We start from the raw sequence: 25,417 nt of genomic DNA on the forward strand, positions 1-25,417 counted from the left end.
GGATCAACAAAAACAACAACAAATATTATCCTAACGAATATAAATGTCTAACATAAGTAAAGAAAGTAAAAATACTGTAATAAAATAAGAAAAAATGACAAATAAATAAAACTAATCAAATATAAAATGTTTCAAGGTTTCAGGTTTTCCTAGGGTTCAGGTAAGGTCTACAAAAAATATTATCAAGCATACAAATGAACATTACAAATATACTGAATGCACTAACCAAATATACTGATACATATGCATTTTAAGTTGGCTTAAGTAAAGAAATAACAGTCTGTGTTTACAAGGACACTCAACAATATAATTCAACATGGATTTGTTAGTGAAAAAGAGCTCTGTCATTACTCACACATTTAACTGAATTAAGTTTTATTTAAGTGTCGAGACACCAAACAACTAGCACCAACGAAACCCAACTCTGTTGTCGCCTTGCGTCGGCTTACGTCTAGAACAAAAAAATGCCTATGAACACACCAAACGGACAAAAGCCAACTGAAATAAGAGAGCACGTTCTGCACTTGCATGGGAGGAGTTGTCTTTCTGGACCACGGGTGGCAGTAGTCTGTTTTCTCGTTCAGAACGGGAAACCAGAACCTCCAATGCACGTAAACAAAGCAGCGTTTAGTATTATTTGCACAGTAATTGTCACTCACCACTGAGGGATTCGCTCCTGCAAATACAGTATGTCTAAGAATCTAATAATAAATAATAAATGTAGTGAGATTACAGCCGGCCTTTTGTGTACCTTCCATGACTTGAATTGTTTATTTGCTACGTCACTTTACTACATCAGAACTCACACTCTGATTTATTGCTGAAAAACCAATCAGAGCGCTCTCTTCAGCCAATACGCCAATGACGATTTGAATGTCGATTCAACATGCTGAATTGGGCCAACCTGACCCAACGTTAATCCGACGAAATGCAAACTAGCCAAACTGACGAATCCCATTGTAGTATAAAGTATATAAACTCCCTGACAAAAGTCTTGTCGTCGATCCCAGTTGTAAGAGGAATAAATAATAACTTGACTTCTAGTTGATCATTTGGAAAAATGGCAGAAGTTAGATTTTTCCGATTAATTATCTGTTGAACTGCATCCCAATCATCGCAAATACTGCAGAAGAGCTATTGGAACCCGCATGGACCCAAGATTCTCAGAGAAATCAGTCAAGTTTGGTGAAGGAAAAATCATGGTTTGGGGTTACATTCAGTATGGGGACGTGTGAGAGATCTGCAGAGTGGATGGCAACATCAACAGCCTGAGGTATCAAGACATTTGTGCTGCCCATTACATTACAAACCACAGGAGAGGGCAAATTCTTCAGCTGGATAGCACTCCTTCTCATACTTCAGCCTCCACATCAAAGTTCCTGAAAGCAAGGAAGGTCAAGGTGCTTCAGGATTGGCCAGCTCAGTTACCAGACATGAACATTATTGGGCATGTCTGGGGTAAGATAAAGGAGGAGGCATTGCAGATGAATGCAAAGAATCTTGATGAACTCTGGGAGTCCTGCAAGAACGCTTTCTTTGTCGTTCCAGATGACTTTATTAATAAGTTATTTGAGTCATTGTATGGATGCAGTCCTCCAAGCTCATGGGAGTCATACACCATATTAATTCTTTTTCCACTGCAGCATGACTTTATATTCTATACCATACATTATTTCTGTTAAGTGACAAGACTTTTGTCCAAGCAAAATCAGACCTTACTGTCCTAATTAAATAATTATAAATCAAGGCATGATCATATTTTATTTTGATAAAATAACCATAATCTAGAGGCATTTGCCTTTCATTAAAGCCACTTCTGACACCAAATGCTTACCAAATGGTCAAGTTATTATTTGTTGTTCCTAAAACTTGGATAGGCGACAAGACTTTTGTCAGGTAGAGTGGTATAAAACCACTAATGACATCTAATTGACTAATTGACAATGTAATAGCAACAGTATCTATAAAAATAACTTAATAAAACTTAATAATATTAAAGTAAATAATAAACCACAACAACTGTATATTAATGTTTAGAATTGAAACTGTATATCTAGTAGCCAGGACATGGAATGACACTATAAACTGAGCATTTACAAAATGTAAACCAATTTTTTGCACCTCTTATTTTCCAATCCACATTCTTTTGTCCAAATGACGACAAAATCTTCTATCAACAACACGGCGTAGGGAAAAGGGTCATTTAAACGTCCTGTAAACGTTTGAGGGTGGACAAACAAACAAAGTTTTTCTATGATAAGCTGATTTAATTAAAAGAGGGAATTTCCTGTGTCCTGTGTGCAGATTCACAGCCAGTTCTTCGGGAAGCTCTTTACATTAAGGTGTTTATGGATCAGATGCTCCACTTTCCAAAAGCCACTATCCAAAATCTTTCCTAAAAAAATTAAAGCTGTGCTTTATTTTAGAAATGTTAGTTTTTTTTATTTGCAGAAGTTAAAGGTAGCACGATTGAGGATCTTTGGCTCGAGTTCAAGTGGGCCTAAAGCCCAGAAGATCATGTGACCATGTGTTGTGCGGATGGATTTTTGTGACCCCTGGTCCTGTGAAAGCTTCCCTGACTTTCCTTCTCTCTCCTCTACTCCTCCTCATCTTTTTTCTCATTCCACACATATGGTTTTTCTGTTTCTCATGAGCAGCTGTGTCATTTCGGTTTCTTTTATTAACATTTTTATTGAGATTGATGTTCACACAAGGTCAACAGCACCAGCTTTAAAACAGTTGCAATTACAATATATACTGCCTGTTTCCTAGATATTTAACATCATGTAGCCATTAATGACTTTAAAGGTCTTGTTTTGCCTAAACACATGTTAATTCTATGATAAAAGTGGATTCAACTGTTAGCAGTATTTCAGCTGATGTTTTCAAGATGTTCTGTCAGGTGATGCAGAATTGTGCTAAATAATTAAAGTAGCAATCAGGGGTGCGTTTCCCAAACAACGACATAACTCGAGGCTGAACTATCATAATGATGTACAATGATGTTTTGACGAGTGTTTCCCAAAGCCGTAGTTTCTCTGCCGCAGATCCATCATTTTAACCACATTAGTTATAACGTAAAACACCCATAATGGTGCTCTAAACGGGGTGGAGTAACAACTTATTTAGAGAAGTACCCCATAATTTATTTGTGCAAATTATATTGTTTTACACTCACACACATTTAAAAAAAAATCCAATATTAGTTTTGGTAAAAACATGCACTCGTTTTCCATATTAATTGAAATAAATATAAATGGCACACATAAGGCCTATGTTTCCTTAACAAATATTATTGAGAACATTATATATTCTATTCCAAAACATAAACTCACTTACAAAAGCTAACAAGTATAAATCATTTAAATAAATAAATAATGAGGCCATTTATTAAGAAATGAAAAAAATACTTTACCTACTTTAACATTTATAATATTAATAATAATAATAATAATGATGATGATGATGATGCTGATGATGATGATTATTAATATTAAGTAGGACATTGTTCATTTATTTATTTCCTTTTTTTAAAGTCTACTTTTACAATTTGACACATGCAAACCACTGCAGAAATGTTTTAACCAACAAATAAAAAGCATTAACGTAAGCTGTGTTTTTAGTTTTCACAAGCTTTGGAGACGTAATGTAAATTCCACTTTTAAATAATAGGTCACCTACAGCTTTCGTCATGAGGCTGTGTTCAAAATGACATCAATTTTTTCAACGTGCACTGCGAAGGGAGCGCAACTGTAAACATGAAGATCACAAAAATGGACTCTAAAAAACTATGAAAGCAAATTACACCTTAGAGTGATGACTTTTATGCTTTTTTTATATAATTCCAAGTTTAAATGTAAGAATGTTCTAAATGAATAGGCCATAGGTGGGATAACTGGGAACAGAACACAGCCAGAACTATGTGTCTAACTACAGCTCTAGAGGTTTAGTTGCAAGCATGTAAGTTTGCGACGCAGTTTGCGAATGTTCGGTGGAACGACGGATTTGGCAAAAGTCAAATCAACGAACTTTGTTTGTAACGATGGAACTTGCGATCTTAGTTTGCTAACGATGGTTTTCAGAAATGCACCCCAGGGAAGCACTCTAAAGATAAATGTAACAACTGTGCAAAAGGCGAAATCGATTAACAGTTAAACGACTGGAAATAGGCTGGAAGGCCTATATGACTAGTAAACTATATCTTCCTTATTTTTACCAGGCTAACTTCTGTTTAACACACACACCCTTCATACCTAAATTATGAAATATAATCTAAAAAGCTGTCAGAAACGTATTTACAGTACACTGTGAAAAAAATGCAATGACAAAAAGTCCAGACTAGGCATGGGCCGGTATAAGATTCTGACGGTATGATAACCTTGGAAAAAATGATCGCGATTTTGCGGTATTGTGATTACTGCTCTAAAATAAGTTCTTTTTAAATGTCTGGGTAAAAAAACAAAACTTTTTCCCCTTTGACCACAAGATATTTTATTTTAGGAAACATTTATAATATTCTGGAACAGTAAACATGTCCGGCCAAATAATTAAAATGAATAATTGACTTCTGCTGTCAATTTGATCCAAAAACAGATTATTTTTTTACAATTTAAAATGGCATCTTTGGATATCTCTGCAGGAGATACTATTGTCCAAAAAATGTAAATAAAAAATCATACAAATACCTTCGGAGCGGTATAGCAGAAAATTTTGAGTTTTAAAACCTTGATTTTTCCAAACCACGGTATCCCTTGAAAACAGTTATCGTCTCATGCCTAGTCCAGACAACAAATATATTTATGTTGCTTTAAATTATTGGGTCCCACTTTAAATTAAGTGTCCTTAACTACTATGTGCTTGTATCAAAATAGAGATACAATGTACTTAATGTGTTCATAATGTATTGCACACCTCTGGTGCTCTTGAGGTGGGACATGGGTAAGGTTAGTGACAGGTTTTGTGGTATGGGTAGGTTTAAGGGTGGGTTAAGGTATAAGAACTGATCAACAGTGTAATTACAAATGTAATTACATAAATGAATTACTGATGTAGTTACATGCATGCATTTAATCAATCATAAGTACAATGTAAAACTTTTACCTTTAGACAATAAATACATTTTAACGATTTATTAATTTCAGTGTAAGTACATATTAGTTAAGATCATTTAATATAAAGTGGTACCACTTATTTTAATATTGTTGTAAAGTTTTACAAAGTTTAACTTAATATTTTTAGCCTGTTTGATGTAAGTTATGATGACTAGAAAACTTTATGTGATTCAACTAAAAAAAATTAAGGCAGCAAGAAGTTTTTTTTTACAGTATAATACAAAACTATTGACGCTATTATTTATTGATATTATTCATTCATTCATTGGCTCAGTCCTTTTATTCATCAGGTGTCGCCACAGTGGAATGAACCGCCAATTATCCAACATATGTTTTACACAGCGGATGCCCTTCCAGCTGCAACCCAGTCTGGGAAACATCCATACACTGTCACATTCACACACACACTCATACACTACGGCCAATTTAGTTCATCCAATTCACCTATAGCGCATGTCTTTGCACTGTGGGGTAAACCAGAGCCCCCAGAGGAAACCCACGCCAACACGGGGAGAACATGCAAACTCCACACAGAAATGCCAACTGACCCAGCTGGGATTCAAACCAGCGACGTCCTTATATTGATATTATGCAATTTGATATTTTTGTATTTTAGATTATTAAAAAAATACATAATAAAGAGCACATTCACAATTTTATCCCAGTAACACTAAAATAACTGGTTTTGGTTATATACTGGTTCACACATGAAATATATTGTTTACTAGTCCACACTCAGCTTGTGTCAGCTTATTTTTTTAACTTTATTGTTAAAAAGTTGGCCGATTTGTTTATTTATTATTAATAAAAATCCACAAAAGAAATAAAAAAAGGTAAAGTTACGAAAAACACTGAGGTGAATACAATTACTGTATCTTTTTATCTTTTATTCTATGTGGTAGTCATTTTTAGGTGAACTATTTCTTTAAATGTCCATAATCACTAATGTTGTATACTGGAGAATGCCTCTAATGCTAATGAGCAATTCCAGCGTTATGGATGTGACATTTGCAGTAAAAACTTAAAATATAAATTCACATAGAAAGTATACATTAACATGATATTGAAGCAACTGTTTATATTTTGCAAAACAACTAACCACAGAGTTAAAGGATCAGAAAAATATCGATTTGTAAACTTTTTTATATTTTAAATGTGGAAATCAAACATGCGTTATGGATGTGACAAAAAAGTCTGCGAGTTTACAGTATACAACATACTTAGTGGAAATTCTGTGAATTAAACTGAACAACACAAAAGAAATAAAGCTAATCAAAAGGATAAGGGTTGTCTCACTATAGAACAAACATCAGTGATTTTATTTTGTTGGACATTTTTGCATTTATGAGGAAAAAGCTTCGTTATGCATGTGACACTTTTCCGATATGGATGTGACGGATGTGAAATTGCCACTTGTGTGACTTTGGTAAATCAAATATAATAGTTTAAAAACATTGACAGAGACATTTTTGAGTATTTCTGAAGTACTGTAAAATACTTCCTTACACAAAAATGTAGAAACGGTTTCGCTATTTTGCTGAAAACTTTTCATAGCAAGGTTGACATGTGCATGGAATTGCTCTAAAACATTAAAAAGTAAAGAACGTATAAATAATGACACAGCAAGAAGTCACTGACAGTTCTAGACATGATCACATTATTGTCTATGGTTAGCCGTCTATATTATCGCTTGCTTCAGTGGGAAATGAGAGGACAGTCAGTTGACAGTCTACTGTTCACCACAAGCTTCAGAAAGCTGCATTTGACAACCATATTTGGAGAACAGGAAACCCTTTGGTTTGTCAAGCTCACTGCTTCTCTCATTTTACACACTTTCCTCAACCATTTCCTATGACAGACTCAGCTGAACTAGATCGTATGCATGAAGGAACGGATGGACAGGCATGTTGTTGAAGTTAAAACTCAAGAGATACTTAATGATGGATGGTGTTTGGAATAGAAGATCAAAGCTTCTGAAACCATTATGTCTAAAATGATTCACTCTTAATGATTAATAATCTGTAATAATTTACTAATCTTCATGCAGTTTCAAAGAAGTTCTTTCTTCAGTGAAGCACAGATAAACGACAGTCACCATTCACTTATGCTGTATGGAAAACAGATGCAATGAATGTGAATGGTGACTGAGGCTGGCAGTAGCAAACATTCAAATATTAATGTGCTTTTGCGTTTCACATATGTAATGCTGTATGTTTGTAATCACATGAGGGTCAGCAAATACTCACAGGATGTTTAATATAACATTAATGGTAGCATGAACTTAATTTCAACCTGTCATACAAAGTCTTTCGAAGCAGTTAATAGCTGACAGCTTCATATTTAGCTTTATGTTCAATCACAGATTCATATTTTTCTCACACTAAGCACTACTTAGCACACTTGAGGCAAAATTTACTGGCGTACAGTCAGTCACGGATGATTTACACGTCTCCGTCAGCCACACAGCTAAAACAAAACACATTTAAAGTAAGCATACTCACAAGGATGATGAAAACGTGCGGCGATTTGGAAAGTTAGGGTTTGGAGAGTCCTGCGACAGTGAGGTACTCCAAAGACGAACCGTCCAAATTAGTCAGAAATGCATGACAACATCATTTAAACGGAGATGCGGATGGAGTGGGCGGAGCCGCGCACACCAGCCGCGCTGTGATTGGTCAACGCGTTTTGACAGTTCAGGTGTAAGACAGTCTCATCTGGAGCGTCCATTTAAATGTGCTGCTTCGACACTACGTGAAGCAGTCAGTCATTGATTTACAAACACAACTTTTCTCCTCATCAGTATTTTATCTGGAACAATCAGGACATATTGTATAAAAGCAAATCTTTATTTTTAAATAGTTGGTTTGAGAAAAAGATTTTGACTGTTTCTCAGTTATTTAATTCAGATGGTCTTCTCTTAAAATAATAAAGAGTTTTTATGCAAGTTTGGTTTCCCGGTAACCCCAAAAGAATTTTCCATTGTAATGGATGCAATTCCTAAAGGTGTTATAATGCTTTTTAGAGGCTATGGTGGAGTATCCAGTGTTTCGTCTGTGCCATTATCACAACCTTCCTCACGTAATTACAAAATCAGGTCTCTCTTTCAAAAGGAATTTGTAACAACCCCATATGTGAAGTTTATCTGGATGAAAATATATGACCAGATTCAAAGGTAAAAAGTTTGTGTGTAAGAAACAAAATGATATAATAAATAAACAAATAAAATAAAAATATAATAAGAAACAAAATGAGAGAAATTTCATTTAAACTGTTTTAACAGTTTAATAAACACAGATTTTAGCCAGCCATGACATTTTTGAAAAGATTCAAGTCATATATAGATACACGCTGCTCTTTCTGTAATATACCCCGTGAAAGTGCTGATCACATTTTTTGGAATTGCCCTCATACACAATGCTTTTGGATTGAACTTTCTTTGGTTGTTCATCGCAAGATACTACAGGGATTCTTGTTATCTCTTAATGATATCCTGTTGGGTTTTTCAATAGCCCTGATGATAAAAGTAAAGAATATTTCATTATTAATCTCCTTTTAATTCTGTCAAAATTTCATATACACCGATGTAAATTCTTACGTATACCTTGTTTTATTGTTTTTTGAAAAGGAACTTCAAATTTAGTGCTATTGCTTCCTCTAAAAATCTTAAAGCTATTAGAACTGTTAACTTACCTTCCTTTTTTAATTTTCTTAACATGATTTTATATTATTTGTTGTTTGTTTTTAGTTTTTTTTTCTCTTGTATGTGCTTATTTGATGCTTTACTTCACAGTAAAACTCATGTACAATCTACGTAACAAATTTGTGTGATGCTGTTATTGTTACCCTGACATTAATAAAAAAACTAATTTTTAAAAAATAAGTTTGAGCTACATTTTTAAAAGGTGGTTTTGATTGAAAGTGAAAATGAAAGTTGCCAGGGATTGTTTCTCTCATATTTATTTATTGTTTTGCTTTTTCATTCATTCATTCATTATCTTTTCGGCTTAGTCCCTTTATTAATCCGGGGTCGCCACAGCAGAATGAACCACCAACTTATCCGGCAACACATGTTTTATGCGGCGGATGACCTTCCAGCTGCAACCTATCTCTGGGAAACATCCATACACACTCACTCACACTTATACACCACGGATAATTTAGCCTACCCAATTCACCTGTACCGCATGTCTTTGGACTGTGGAGGAAACCGGAGCACCCGGAGGAAACCCACGCGAACGCAGGGAGAACATGCAAACTCCACACAGAAATGTCAACTGACCCAGCCGAGACTCGAACCAGCGACCTTCTTGCTGTGAGGCGACAGCACTACCCACTGCCCTGTTTTGCTTTTTAATATAGATAATGTCTAATCAAACTTTGTGCTGTGCTTGATATCATTCTGCGATGGTACTGGCTAAAGTGAAAGTCACATTTTTATTCGTTTTTATTGAAAATCAACACTTATTTTACTTTCTAAAGGATCATTTCAAACCAAATCATTTGTTTTTTTCCTAAAATTGGTATTAAACACCTTCTACACTTTATGACAACTTGAACAGGAAAAATTTGTGTATGCTGACAAGCGAAATTTTACTTTATTTTAAATTGTTTATTCAGTCTTTTCGGTAGGCAAGTATATAAATTACATTGTAATATTATCTTGAAGGTTTAATAATATCATTTATTCATTTAAATGTTTCCAACATTTTAAAAATAGCTTCTTTGGGGTTAAAAAAATGATTAAATGAAAAAAATGTTTTTTTGAATTTTGGAACCACTAAATTTGAAGTGAATAAATGGTGGCATAATATTTATTTGGGGTTAATAATCCCTTAGCAGAACAAAACTTGCTGAAAATTACAAAAAAATATTTTTGTTTGCTGGTTTAAAACAAGATACTTTCCCAAGTTACAGAAACATTATTTCTCATGAATTTCTGTTTGAAATTATTCATCAAAATCTTTTCTTGGCAACATGTTTTCATTTCACAAATATTGTAAAACCCCCTAAAATATTCTTGAATATTCTAAATATTCTAAAACAATGTTAGATGAGCATTCAATGAACATGTTTTGATGTAGAATTATTTATTTGAGATGACAATCATTCTGAGAAAACCCCAAAATAAAAACACGAAAATCTGTCATCACCGTACCCATTGACTTCGATAGTATTTGTTTATTCTACAGTGGAAGTTAATGACTATAATTACCAAACATTCTTCCAAATATCTTCTTTTGTGTTCATTCATTCATTCATTTTCTTTCGGCTTAGTCCTTTTATTAATCTGGGGTCGCCACAGCGGAATAAACCACCATAGAAACTCCACACAGAAATGCCAACTGACCCAGCCAAGGCTCAAACCAGCAATTCAATTCAATTCAATTCAATTCACCTTTATTTGTATAGCGCTTATACAATGTAGATTGTGTCAAAGCAGCTTCACATAAAAGGTCATAGTAAATTGGAACAGTGTAGTTCAGTTTTTAGTGTTTAAATTCAGTTCAGTTCAGCAACCTCCTTGCTGTGAGGCGATTGTGCTACCCACTGCGCCACTGTGACGCCTATTTCTTTTGTGTTGAACATACAAATAAAAAACAGTTCAGAACCATCTGAGGGTGAGTAAATGGTCAGTGAAATTTCATTTTGGGGGAACTACCCCTTTGAAGACGAGATAACCGAACAAAATATTTCATCAATGGTACTTATATGACATTAGTCTCAGTTCTGAGCATGCTTCCTGACTTATTCTTGTCTGAAACAAAGGAGATGTTTTGTTCATCCATTCAGTGAACATAAATGAGCAGCAGAAATATATAAGAAATCTACAGACGAAAGAAACAGAAGGATTAAATGTAAAGGAAGGGAGATTCCCTAGGCTACATGCAATACACTACATCTGGACAAAGCGAATCCCCTGAGATCCTTTTTGGGACCCTTATCGTTACGCAAATCACATTCCGTCCCCTCCATTCCCACAACGGTCTCCGGCTATCTAATGGAACTTCCTATATAAGGACAACCTCCTATTGCGTCCAGTAAATCACATCTGTGTGATGTTTCCAGGGAACAGGACCATGGCTGGTATGTTTGAAGGCCTTGATGAAGTCCAAAAGTGCAGTGGTGGACAGTAGCTAAGTGCATTTACTTCAATACTAATTAAGTACACATTTTAAGCATCTGTACCTTATTGGAGTATATTTCTTTCAGGAAACTTTTACTTTACTACATTCCAAATGACAAAATATTGCACTTTTTACTCAAGCTGAGTAAAAAGTTGTTGTGGATGGGAGAAATTATCAATTGCTAAGAGATGAGACTGTGGTGTTTAATTGGTGAATAAGATTCAATTTATAAGTTAACCTGCTAAATCAGATCACAAATTGCACTGAAAATTTGAATTGTGAACTGTACCTAACCAACAGCATCAAGTCAATAACTCACTGATTTAAATGATCTGTTCAGAGTGAGTCTCCAGTAAATGATTCACTGATTCAAATGATTGATTCAAAGTGAGTCTCCAGTCCATGATTTACTGATTCAAATGATCAATTCAAAGTGAGTGTCCAGTACACGATTCACTGATTCAAATAATCTGTTCTGTGGAAGTCTCCATGATTCACTGATTGAAATGATCAATTTAGAGTGAGTCTCCTGTACACGATTAACTGATTGAAATGATCAATTGAGAGTAAGTCTCAGGTACATGATTTACTGATTCAAATGATCAATTCAGAGTGAGTATCCAGTGCATGATTCACTGATTCAAATGAGCAATTCAGAGTGAGTCTCCAGTGCATGATTTACTGATTCAAATGATTAATTCAGAGTGCGCCTTCAGTACACGATTAACTGAATCAAATGATCAACTCAGAATGAGTCGATAGTAAATGATTAACCGATTCAAATAATCAATTCAGAGTGAGTCTTCAATAAATGATTTATTGATTCAAATGATCTGTTCTGAGTAAGTCTCCAGTAAATTCACTGATTCAAATAAACCATTCAGAATTAGTCTCCAGTAAATGATTCACTGATTCAAATGATCAATTCATATGGAGACTCCAGTAAATGATTCACTTATTCAAATTATCAATTCAGAGTGAGTCTTCAATAAATGATTAATTGATTCAAACGATCTGTTCTTAGTAAGTCTCCAGTAAATTCACTGATTCAAATGAACCATTCAGAATTAGTCTCCAGTAAATGATTCACTGATTCAAATGATCAATTCATATGGAGACTCCAGTAAATGATTCACTTATTCAAAGGATCAATTCAGAGTGAGTCCAATATATGGTTCATTGATTCAAATGATCCATTCCGGGTAAATCTCCAGTAAATGATTCACTGATTCAACTAATCAATTCAGAGTGAGTCTCCAGTACACGATTAATTGATTCAAATGATCAATTAAGAGTGAGTCTCCAGTAAATGATGCAACTGATCAAATCAGAGCGAGTCTCCTGTACACGATTAACTGATTCAAATGATCAACTCAGAACGAGTCTCCAGTAAATGATTAACTGATTCAAATAATCAATTCAGAGAGAGTCTTCAATAAACGATTCATTGATTCAAATGATCTGTTCTGAGTAAGTCTCCAGTAAATTTACTGATTCAAATGAACCATTCAGAATGAGTCTCCAGTAAATGATTCACTTATACAAATGATCAATTCAGAGTGAGTCCAATATATGGTTAATTGATTCAAATGATCTATTCTGGGTAAATCTCCAGTAAATGATTCACTGATTCAACTGATCAATTAACAGTGAGTCTCCAGTAAATGATTCAACTGATCAAATCAGAGTGAGTCTCCTGTACACGATTAACTGATTCAAATGATCAATTGAAAGAGAGTCTAAACAATTCACTGATTTACAAACTGATCTGAATGGGTTTCAGTTGTGAATGTATCACATGTTTTTACTTGAACTATTATGAATTATCAGTGTTGTTATCAGAGTTTGACACATTGTAGTAAATACAGATTAGTCAGGAAGTGCTTAAACTTTTATTAAGTAAGCTAAAATTAAAGTACTTTTGCACTTTGACTCAAGTAATATAGAAAAGAATGACTTTATACACAACAAATGATGTTTGCTTTTGTTCAAAATACTTATTCAAAATGAGCTGAAACAACACAATTCTTTAAGTTTATTTTGAGACAACTTAATTGTTTTACGTTCAGTCCACTTAAATTTGTAAAACAAATAGGTTGTCCCAACACAAACTGACTGAGTGGAACCCAGCATTTTTTCCAACGTACTTCTACTGGAATCATATATTATTAGGGTATCTGTACTTTTAGTCAAGTATCTAAATTGTGTACTTCATCCTCCACTGCAAAGAGAACACGAAGCCTGCAGGGAAAGAAGCTCATCCCTGTCACTGGTCAGCATCAAGCTCTCCTGGATGTGTGAAGGAAAAGAAGGGAGGCAGAGCGAGTGTCCCGGAGACGGATGAAGGTTTGGGGGTGTACAGTGAGAGTGAAATCGAGATGCATGGCTCCACTGTTGTGCCATATAAGTACAATGGGGTCTGCCTGGAATCTCGGCTGTATGTGTTTAGAAGGGAACACCGAAAGACTCGGACCGACTGACTAAATATGGTGCAACAGCGGTGTCATTGTTAAGACAAATAGGCATTCATTGGGATATCTTTCGACTGTTTACTCACCAACAATAAACTTTTGAGTAGCTGCAGACTCTCAGGCCGGCAAAGACAAACGCCAATTAAGGAATGTGAGGTATTGCACCTGCCCATAGCGTATGATGATTTAACAGCAGCAGCAACATTAATGTAAGCTGGACTATAGAGACTCACGCAGAAAGACACTAAATACTGTGTGTGAGTGTGAATATAAAACATATGAAGGCGTAAAGAAAAAGAGCGGAGCAACTTTTCTCTCAGCTCCACGATAAACATGTTACCAAAAAGATTACATGAGCAAGAAGCAAGGAGGTCGCTGGTTTGAGCCTCGGCTGGGTCAATTGACATTCCTGTGAGGAGTTTGCATGTTCTCTGTGTTTGCGTGGCTTTCCTCCGGGTGCTCCGGTTTCTCCCACAGTCCAAAGACATGCGCTATAGGTGAATTGAATAAGCTAACACTGACCATAGTGTATGTGAGTGAATGAGTGTGGATGTTTGGATGTTTTCCAGTTATGGGTTGCAGCTGGATAAGTTGGCGGTTCATTCCGCTGTGGTGACCCCTGATTAATAAAGGGACTAAGTCGAATTTTTTTTCAAAGTTGTAAACTAAAAATTATTGTAACATGTTTTGCATGATGGTACAGTTTTGGTCTTTCTACTACTCAGTCTGGCATAATAATCAAGGACTATTTCCAGACACTATATCTGTAAAGAGTTGGGGTACAACGGAGTTGAGGATCCAATATGGAGTCAGTCTAGGGCCATATAAACCTGCAAAAATTTAAAGAAAGTTTCACAAACAAAAAATAAAGTATTAGGCAAAACAAATAAACAAATAAATGAAAATCTCAAAAAAAAAAAATAATCGCTATGAAATTTTTTTTTTGAGAAATAAAAATTGATTTGCTAACAAAAATAAAGAACTACAAAGGGAAAATTAAGTTTTGGGAAATAAAAGTAAAATTTTCAAAAAGAAAAAGAAAAAAAGATCTGCAAATAAAAATCAAGCAGTGCAAAAAAACCTAAAATATTTGCAATAAAAAAAAAAAAAAATATATATATATATATATATATATATATTCACAAAATATTTTTATAGCATTGCCTTTACAAAACCCGTCAAGTCAATTGCAATGCTTATTTGATTTGCTATTTTGTCAACCGTGAGTTTGCGATGCTGTTTTCACTGCATTTCAACGCGGGAGCTGCATGACCCGACCAGTTCTTGCGCCGCGGTAATAAATTTCCAAATAAAACGCGGTAGCAGTCGCCGATTATTACGCCAGAACATGAGTATAGTTCCTAGTCAGCCTATCAGCCTAGACAAAAACAACTGTTCATTTTCCATCGGTCTTAGTACACAATGTAACAACAAAATAGTCTAACTTAAATATAAGAAAATTATATAAACTTGTTTTTTCTTTTGAGTGAGATGCTAATGGTCTAATCCGATTCAATGATCTATGCTAAGCTAAGCTAAAAGTGCTCCCGCCAGACGTGGATATTGGCTGAATGGACAAAAAAATATATAAAACTCAACTGTTCAACTCTAGGTGACTTGTAAAAAGGTTTTTTTAGCCTGCATGTATTTCCAAAAATAAAAAAATAAATAAATAATAATATAAAAAAAAAATCTAATAATAATAAAGGGCTATTCCTTTCAGTTTTACAGTTTGAAACAGCAATACTTTTCAATATTTAGGGAAAAACAATTCCTTGCTTAGTTAAAAAAAAGCATTAAAAAAAGACTACAATATGCACACCTGAAGTTTCAAAGACTATACTAAAGTCTAGATGCTTAGCTGTACCCGAAGAACTCTATCTGAGGAATTACTCCTGACAGTGCGTTTGAAGGAGAGGAGGGAACGGGAAATATGTGCGAGATTAAAGCTGAGAGAGGCACAGGCTGTACAAGCTGGAGAGTCTCCTGAGACTCATCCAAAAACTCATTCAGAGTGAATCCGTTTAGAGGAACTGGAGCGTTCAAATTAATCATGAGCGGACGTCAAGATTTACTAGACAAAAATCTGACGACAAGGTGTGTATGGTACCACTTTTGGTATCGGAATGCTTACCCACAGAGATACAAAACCAGGAAATTGTTAATAATAAAAACAAGTTAACAAAGAAGAACAAAATGTCTGTTATCTACAACTTCTGCATGCGCACATTCAGTTCCCATAGAGAAAATATGGAAGGATGCACTATTTTAGAGGGTTATGTGTTTGGATATTTTTGTCTCCATTGGAACGTCGTTCTCCAGCTTAGCAGCAGGAGAGAAAGCAAATATTTGGCCGCTCATATTTATTCAAAATGTTTCACATGATCTATCTGTTGATGATAACCTTTTAGTTAAGAAAAATGTACCCTGAGTGTACTGGGGAAAACTTTAACATCAACCTTTCAACGTAATGCTTTATCTGCAACAATACTCAATAAAACATATTGAGTGAAGTATTGAGTAAGTGACTTACCTTTTAAGGAGAATGAGGGAATTTGCAGAACTTGGCAACGGATGATGTTTACAGTGTTTGTGAGCGGTGCAAGTTTCGAGGTGAAAGAAAACCAAACATATTACAACACAACTGAAATTCTTAAAGAGTTTCTCTGCTGAAGCACTTAAGAGATTAAAGCAAGAGTAATCACGAGTGATGTTCATTTGATTATAACATGCTTATTCATCTGTATAAAGTATATAAAATGCTTTCTGTAGAAGGGTTGAAAAGAACGGCAGGAAACTGCAGTTCAAATGTCACTTCTAGACAGCCTGGCTTTTGGCAAGATGATAAGGCTGTGAGAGATGAAAACCAATCAAAAGAAAGAATGCTCAAAAATGTAAAGTTCAAGGACCTGGGGCTTCACCAGAAAGACTCAACTTAGAAGCTGTCCAACAATCAAGGCTCGTTTTGGCATTTCGTAATGTATTGCAATTTAAGATGAACAGTAAAAGTCTCAAAAGTAACAGTTTAACTTTGGAAGTGAGCAAAAGTTGCATCCTTTAGAATTAGAAACCATTAAAATATAAACTCACTGGCCACTTTATTAGGTACACTACTTGTCAGAGAATGCATTGAAACAATATATTAAATTGTTCCCTGACATATATATGAGCAGACGGTATGTGGCTTAGTTAAGTGCGAAAATTATCCAGAAACTTTTATACAGGTTTTTAATGTTTAATGGCTATGTTTCATTCCAGAATAATCATGGTAGAGCTGAGCGATTTGACATGATGCATAAACATATTAAACACTTAAGCAGTTTACATGTGTTTGTTGCCTCATTACAAACATACACGTGTCTGCTGCCTCATTACAAACATACACTGCAAATTTAATAATATACACGTTAAATGAACAAAATATACATTGAAAGAGGCCTTTTGACTATTTGGGGTGGCACTGAATATATTTTTAATCCGTAGATCCTGCATTTTGTTCTCTGAAGTGCTGATGTGACACTTTGTGGTGATTTTTTTGTATGACCAAGACACATTTATTCACAAAGTGATCATCTGGATGTCAGACCAATGTTAAAACATAACACGTTACAAGAACAGAGCATTTCAAAACTAACATTTACAGCTGCATCACTCTGGATTCAAACCCATTATCTCTGCATGCTAGTCAGGAACTCTCACCGCTCCACTAAATCACTTGAAACCTCAAATCTACAATATGAGGTTTAATACCTCAATTTGCTTTACTGATTCTTTGCTGAAGCTGTTCCAGAGCATTACATAAAAAATGACCCCTAGGTGTCACTGTAGACATGAGTTTCAAAACGTTTTGAAGCTTCGACACATTTGCTTCAACTGTTTCAGTGTTTCTTGAAGCCTTGATTTGCCATCCGCTACTATGTACACGTTAAACTAACAAAATATACATTGAAACAGACCTTATGCCTCTTTGGGGCGGCACTGAATAAATATTTAATCTGTAGATCCTGCATTTTGTGTTCTAAAGTGCTATGAACAGATGAGAGACTTTGTGGTGATGCATGGTTGGATGCTTCACAGAACCGCTTACTCTTCCTTAAAGCCTGTTTCTGTTTTCAAAATAAGAGTCCCACATACAACTCAAGTATAAATCAAGCTGGGATGAATGCAAAAATCTGGAGAAAAATGAATTGCTGTAATCCCAATAGAAAATGTTGTGGCTAATCTCTCTGTGTGGATGGCCATAGTCTGTGTTTTGTCAATGGGCGTGTTTCACTTGTGGGATGTACAATAAAAGCAAAGAAACAATGATGTTTGAGGATCACAGTACAGCCATTTCCATTTACTAAACTCTTATTCTTTAGCTAGGTATATCCAGATTTTTCTTCTATGGCACCTTAAAAGCAAATATTGTTGATGTCGGAAGTCCAAATTACCAGATTGGAGGTGATAGCAAGGCAATAGCAATTCAAAAATAATATGACCACAGTCTACAGAGACATCCTGAATAAAAACCTGCTTCAGAGTGCTCTTGACCTCAGACTGGGGCGACGGTTCATCTTCCAGCAGGACAATGACCCAAAGCTTGTGGCATCATATTCAAAAAGACTTGAGGCTGTCAAGGGTGTAATTGCTGTCAAAGGTCCTTCAACAAAGTATTGAGCAAAGACTGTGAATAGCTCTGTACATGTGATTTTTCAGGTTTTTTATTTTTAATAAATTTGCAACACTTTCAAAAAATCTTTTTTCACATTGTCATTATGGGGTATTGTGTGGAGAATTTTGAGGAAATAAATGAATTTAATCCATTTTGGAATAAGGTTAAAACATAAAAAGATGTGGAAAAAGTGAAGCGCTATGAATACTTGCCAGATGCACTGTATGTGTATGGTTGTTTGCTGGGTTGCAGCTAGAAGGGCATCCACTGTGTAAAACAAATGCTGCATAAGTTGGCGGTTTGCTCTGCTGTGGCGACCTCTGATGAGGGACTAAGCCAATGAAAAAATGAATGAATGAATATTTACCATATATTGCTTTTCATCCAAGAAATACAGGGTCAATATCACCCAGCTCTAGTTGACAGAATACATCAATATAAACTAAACTGAGGAATATTTCCAGATTTTTATGGCAAAAAGCGGTCCAACTAGATACTGGCAAAGTGTACCTAGTAAAGTGGCTAGTTACAGTAAGTGTAAAAATCAAAATACAGCTATTTTACAGCAAAAGTAAATTTAATGTTCAAATCAAATTCAAAGTCATTTGGACAAATATAAAAATTGCTTACATTCAGGACACATCAGATATGCAGATAAAAAGCTAAATTAAATAAAAAGCTAAAAAGAAAATAAAGTGAAAACATGTAAAAATCTTCTAAATAAAAACAAGATCAGACTAATTTGGCCTCTTTGACAACAGCAGTGCATTAACTGTTTACTTAGGATCTTGCTACGTCCTCTTGTGTGTTGGTTCTAGATGACAGTTGAGCTGAAATCACAACAGAAACAGCTGAAGTTTCTCAGATTTATGAATATTTAAAAAGAAATAATAATAAAAATCAAACACTTCCTTACCTTCATGTTTATGACTCTGCATCACGGTGACCATGTGGTTCTTGTGAAGTAACTGTTGCTGAGCCTTTTAGAAAGATTTGTCCTTTGTGTTCTTCCTTACTGCTAAGAAAATGATGGAACAATCCATACAACAATGGCCTAAATCCACAAAGCAAAACAACACAAATACCATTAAGCATACATTATAATTATGTCTGTTTAAAAAAAACAAGTGTGTTTTGGATATTATATACAAATTTATTAAAAAAAACAAAGTAAATGTTGAGGCTGTTATTTTAATATTTTGGTAACCATTCCTTTAATATGAAACAGAAAGAATATTGGGTAAAGTTGTAGAAGTGAGTCAATAGAAATTTTAATATGATCAAAACAGCTAAATGGTTGTGCTTTGAGCAAAATCTGTCTGTGTATTGCAGTAGTTACATCCAGACTGGGCTACTGCAGTAGTGTTTTGGCTGACTGACCGAAGATCTCAATCAAACACTGAGCAGCAGGAATTTTTCCTCATACTAGACCGAGGAATCATATCCAGCACTTAAATCATTTCACTGGCTACTTGTGTCGTACAGAACTAATTTAAAGACCCTCTTAATAAATTTAAAAACGTCTTCATGTTATTGCTCCAACATTCTTTGCTGATCGTATCTGAAGCGTGGCAAAAAAAGTGGCAAGTCAGCTTTTAATCACTGGCTCTCAAGCGGTGTTCGCACTTAAAACACTGTAAAACTTTTTCCCAGTTTACAATCATTTAAATTTCCTGTCTTTTTTTATTCAGTTTCAATATAATTTTTTTTATTGAATATATTTTTTTAATTATCTATTTACAAGCGAGTTAATACTTATGTCAGTTTCCAAATATGTAAATATAAGTTTTGTTTTAACTAGTACATGATCCCTAAATTAATTAATTAATTAATGCATAAAATAATAACAAATAATGCATAAAATAATGATAATAATAATAATAATAATAAATTATATTAAAAATTATTAAATTATATAACTTAAAAAAATATTTTACACATTAATTCGTTGATTATTATGATGGATTATATATATATATATATATATATATATATATATATATATATATATATATATATATATATATATATATATATATATATATATATATATATATATCGACCTCGGTTTAACGTCTCATCCATAAGTCGGTGCTCACTGACACTATACGGTGCTCAGGGGACACTATACTGGGGCAGAAAGACTCAGAGACCACAGGTTGAGTGCCCTCTGCTGGCCTCACTTACACCACTTCCAATAGCAACCTAGTCTCCCATCCAGGTATTGACCAGGCTCAGCCCTGCTTAGTTTAGGTGAGTAAGCAGGCTTGGGCTGCAGGGTGATATGGCTGTGGCAATGGTACAGATTGCAACATTGTTTGTATTTTATTTAAGGAAAAAATATATTAAATTCTAGAATTGTATATAAATAAAGTGTATGCTTGGTTTCAAATATCTTGTGTCACAATATTGGTCAAATAACGAATTGTTTTATGTCAACTCATCCAGAGGTCCCTGGCTTAAATATCTGATTATCGGATTTTTATTTATTTAAAGTTTAAATGTGCAAGCCATAAAATCACATAAAGGATCATCATATCACTGAAACACGAAAAGCAATGGAGCTCTAGATGAAGAGACATTTTACAGGCCATAAAATTCAATCACACTGACCCTGGGCCATCTTTAATGTTGTGGCATGTATATGTGTGTGCACTTGTATGGTGCACTTCTATGCAGCACTTTGTAAATGCTATATTTAAGTGCCCCATGAGTAAGGCTGGTCACACCAATCATACTCACACTGATCTGGCACTTGAATCTTCTGCCACGTTGAGCTCTTTGGCCAAAAATTCACGGTCCAGAGGAACTTCGGGCTGACCTGATTCTGAGATACATCATTTTAAACAGATCAACCTTAAAAACCCAACATATTTCCTGTGATATACAGTTGAAAAAGAAAAGGCCCTGCTGTGAAATTTTTATTATTTCTCGAATACTTCCTAAATCATGTTTAACAGAGCAAGGCAATCTTTCATAGTATTTCTCAAGCAAGTGTTATTTCTATTTCTATTGTATTTTTAATACATTATTTGCCTATTGATTTTATTATTTATGGATCAATCTTTGCACTGTATAACGTTAATTGTTTTGTTGATTTTTGCTTTTTTTCATGAGTTCTGAATGTATGTATAATTTATGACTAAATATTGCTTTTTCACTTTTGGCTAATGGGCTATATGCACAGCTAGTGTTTTTCAGCCAATGACAAACTTCTGGTGAAAGCTTAATGTGACTATTTTCAATTTCATAAGGTTCCTTTTAAGGCATCAATGTTGTAATGGAATTTCAATACAGTCAGTTAAATAGACTCAAGCATTCATTTAGCTGTTTAAGCGTAAAACGAGATGAAAGACTGTGTAACCCTGCGTAGTGCAGAAACTCCATTGAAAATACTGGGGTAAAATAAATTGTCATATTTTAAAGACATGGTAGGGGAAGCTGGAATTTAATGCAGTGCTTCTTGTCGAGTCTGAGACCCACTTTATATCGCTTATCTATAAGGCAGTGAAGATCACTGATTTTTAGAGAAATCAGACCTTAAACGAGGCTATTTTATAATGGAAAGGCAGTTCACCAGAAGCACCGAGGCTGGCTGGCTGACTGAAATTGAAAGTCCGTGTCTGTGTTTCGTTGCAGGGTTTTTGTGTTTGGGGAAAAACACTCAACCTAGAATCTTTTAGAATCTTTAATCTGTTTGCTGTAAATTAATAGCATATGTTTGAAACACTCCAATGAAGCAAAGAATCACTGGCCCCAAGTGGTGGAAAGAGTACTGAAAAATCATACTCAAGTAAAAGTACCATTACTTGCCTAAAAATGTAGTGCAAGTAGAGTAAAAGTATCAGTTGCAGGGGTGTAGAGGACATTTTAAAAGTGGGGAGGACAGCCAAAGGTTTACATTTTTAATCACCTGTTTCTAAATGGTCTGTCTCTAAAAGTGCAGGGGACGTATCCCCCCGTCCCCCCTGGTTGCTACGCCCCTGATCAGTTGTAAATATTACTCAAAGTAAGAGTAAAAAGTTGACCTTTCATAAGTACTCAAGAATAATGAGTATTACGCTGTAAAAAGCTGATGCATTTACATGTAATTTATGAATGTGTGTAAACGTAACATTCTGTAGTGCCCAGAAGGCACACAACACCATAAGATGCTATTATTAGGTTAGATTTAGGTTGTGATGTCAGGTGACCAAAATTCAATGTCTAGCCAACATCTAAGGACAACGTTATTTTGATGTCCAATAATGACGTGTATTGACATTGATATTTGGTTGATTTTAGGTTGTTAGAAAGTGACTAAAATCCAATGTCGAGCCAACATCTTAAACAAACGTCATATTGACATCAAATCCTGACATTTATTCATCAGGTATGGCAACTAAAGTCCAACATCTGACAGACGTCATAGTGGTAACGTCCACACAACGTCAAGCTGGAACATCATTAGACGTTGATATTTGGTTAATTTTAGGTTGGATGTTGGACATTGGCATCGGCCTGACAATGGGTTCTGACGTCAACTAGATTTTTATTTCCAAACAAAATGCATTTTGCCCACAACGTTGGGGTACAACGTCAATCTGATGTCTTGTGCCTTCTGGGTGTTTAAGGCCATTTTGGTCATCATACAGTAAACATCTTTTATCTTCTCATCAGTGGCATGCATCTAAACAGTCTCTAGGTCAATGCGTGTAAAGATTTTGGACATCTTGGACACTTTTAACGCTTTCAAACGGTTTGCTGCATTTATAAATCGCCATGTCTTGAGGTTGTTCAGAATGATGCGATTTACTTTCTGTGTGCGATTTGATTGGACAGGAATCACAGGACTGGTGTTTCTAATCCCCATTGACAAGAAATAATAAAGTAGTGGAGTAAAAGTACCGCTACAGCACTAAAATGTACTCAAGGGAAAGTTAAAGTACACATTTTTACAACTACTTAGCAAATTACAATTTCTGAGAAAAACTACTCAATTACAGTAATTTGAGTATTTGTAATTAGCTACTTTACACCACTACTGGTCTCATTATTAAAGATAATTTTAATATTAATATTAATTCTTCATTTTGAGGCTGGTAGTTGACAAAAACTAGGTTGTAGAAGAAATATAGCGAATCTTTAAGCTGTACTTTTTTGTTTTATTGACTGTATTTAATAAGCAATAAAATGCTTGTGAGTTTGTTTGCAATGGCATTACTTCACTCTTCAGAGCAAGGTCGGCCCCTAAAATAATTCTGCTTAAAGCCCCCGCATGTACAGGACTAGCCCTGCACAGGACACAGGTGTGTGTTTACCTGCGGTCAGCACTGATGCGGTGTACCGATACTTGTTGAACTCCAGGTATTCTCGGATCAGCTCGTTGATCAGCAGGTTGTCGTGGGAGAGCGGCGGACGCGGGGTATTCGGGTCATCCAGCGCGCTGAACACCTCCGCCCGGACCCGAGCCTTCAGCTGTCCCAGGACCCCGCGGGCCTCCAGGGTCTCCCTCAGCGCTAAACATCAGTCATGGAAACGGACACACAATTCAGTCAGCTCGGCTAACATACAGTTCACTACACACACCGACGACTATGCGGCTAACGTTTGGTGCTAAAAGTGCAACATTAAGAAGCGTGTCGACTTTAGACTTTATCTAACAAGCACCCAATGACTGCAAAACGATGAGAAACATGACATTGATGACATTTTCTGAGTATCAGCTCACCGCTTTTCAACTCAGTGATGGTTGCCATTGAAACCCTTCTGCAGTGACCTGACGCTTCCGCTAGAGGTCAGTGTGGCGCTTATTATGTGTGTAGTAAAGAGAGAAGCTAAGGCCTAGCCCGTCCACTCTACATACCAAGAAACAGCAGGAGACCAAACATGGTCATTTCTGTTAAAAAAAGTAGAGACTTTTAAAAAATTACTCTAATATATATTACTATATGTATAAATATATATTAATTTATATTATTATATATTAATATATTGCACCTAATTTAAATATTTTTTCAGCAAATTTACAAATTTCTGTATATTTTTATTAATATATTAATATTATTGAAAATTGTTTAAAATATAAAAATGTTTAATAATGCATTTCTTTCTCCTTTTTCATCCTTTATTAAGCCACTTTATATAAAATACAGGGATTGTAATTATTAACAACAAACACAATTAATTCAAACAACATAAATGAATGAATGACTGAATGAATAATAACAAACAAACAAAAGCAAATTAATAAGAATTATTTGAAACATAGATTATTTATTATTAAGCTAAATTAATTAAGAATTTTGGGGGATTTTTTCCCCCACTTCCCCTCACAATTTTTTTTTATTTAATTAATTTTATCATTATTATTATTATTATTATTATTATTATTTTAATCGTTTTTTAAAATGTATTTATTAGTGTGTTTTTTTATTGTTAACAATACAATCATATTAACCAGCATAATAATAAACAAGGGAAAAATAAATAAAAGAAAATAAATAGTACTAAAAATAATAATAATAAAAAACAGGGTACAGCGGCAAAACTATCAAATTAAATGTTTACAAAGTCCTTATAGAGTTTCACAGTTTTTACACTTGTATTGCTGTAAACATTTTGTAAAGTAGAAATTAAACAATTTAAGTCACAAAGAAAATTCAGCAAATTAGGTAATCATGAGGAAAATTTACATTTGTGAATATAATATTTACCCAATAAAGTAAATACCCTATAAATTCTATGTTATGAAAAAAAGACGGATAACTCAGTCCAAAACACTTTAACATGTGGGTTAAAGTTCAAAAAGATGAACTATCGGTTTGATACTTGAGTTACAGAAAACACTATTTGAATTAGGATTACCAAATTTAGAAACAATCTCGTTTGTGGGGTAGATATTGCGTAACACTTTTAAGTGTATTTCTTTAACTTTGTTGGGAGCACAGAATAATTAATTAATTTTAAGGTAATTAATTTTAATAAAACAAATAGGAGTGATTCTTTTCTTTGACTGAAACACATTCCTGATATTTTTATTACTATATTTTAGATCGTAAATCCATTTGTCTTCAA

The 25,417-nt window shown here is 34.6% G+C and overlaps 2 protein-coding genes across 4 annotated transcripts in view; both read right to left on the bottom strand.

The window, feature by feature from the left end:
• Nucleotides 1-7,698, bottom strand: part of myh11a (myosin, heavy chain 11a, smooth muscle) — a 98,910-nt gene extending 91,212 nt beyond the window's left edge. For all 3 annotated transcript variants that reach the window (XM_056459504.1, XM_056459503.1, XM_056459505.1), the window contains exon 1: nucleotides 7,613-7,698. The gene's annotated coding sequence lies outside the window, so the exon portion shown is untranslated. The remainder of the gene's footprint in view (nucleotides 1-7,612) is intronic.
• Nucleotides 7,699-17,323: 9,625 nt separating this feature from the next.
• On the bottom strand, nucleotides 17,324-24,114 carry cep20 (centrosomal protein 20). The gene is made up of 5 exons (XM_056459506.1): nucleotides 24,072-24,114; nucleotides 23,662-23,859; nucleotides 21,104-21,188; nucleotides 19,278-19,415; nucleotides 17,324-19,191 (listed from the first exon to the last, which is right to left on the bottom strand). The coding sequence occupies exons 1-4, from the start codon at nucleotides 24,097-24,099 to the stop codon at nucleotides 19,286-19,288; spliced, it is 441 nt and encodes a 146-aa protein (XP_056315481.1). The 5' UTR covers nucleotides 24,100-24,114; the 3' UTR covers nucleotides 17,324-19,191; nucleotides 19,278-19,285.
• Nucleotides 24,115-25,417: the final 1,303 nt, after the last annotated feature.

This window comes from Danio aesculapii, chromosome 6 (assembly GCF_903798145.1).
Source record: "Danio aesculapii chromosome 6, fDanAes4.1, whole genome shotgun sequence".
Classification (NCBI taxonomy): domain Eukaryota; kingdom Metazoa; phylum Chordata; class Actinopteri; order Cypriniformes; family Danionidae; genus Danio; species Danio aesculapii.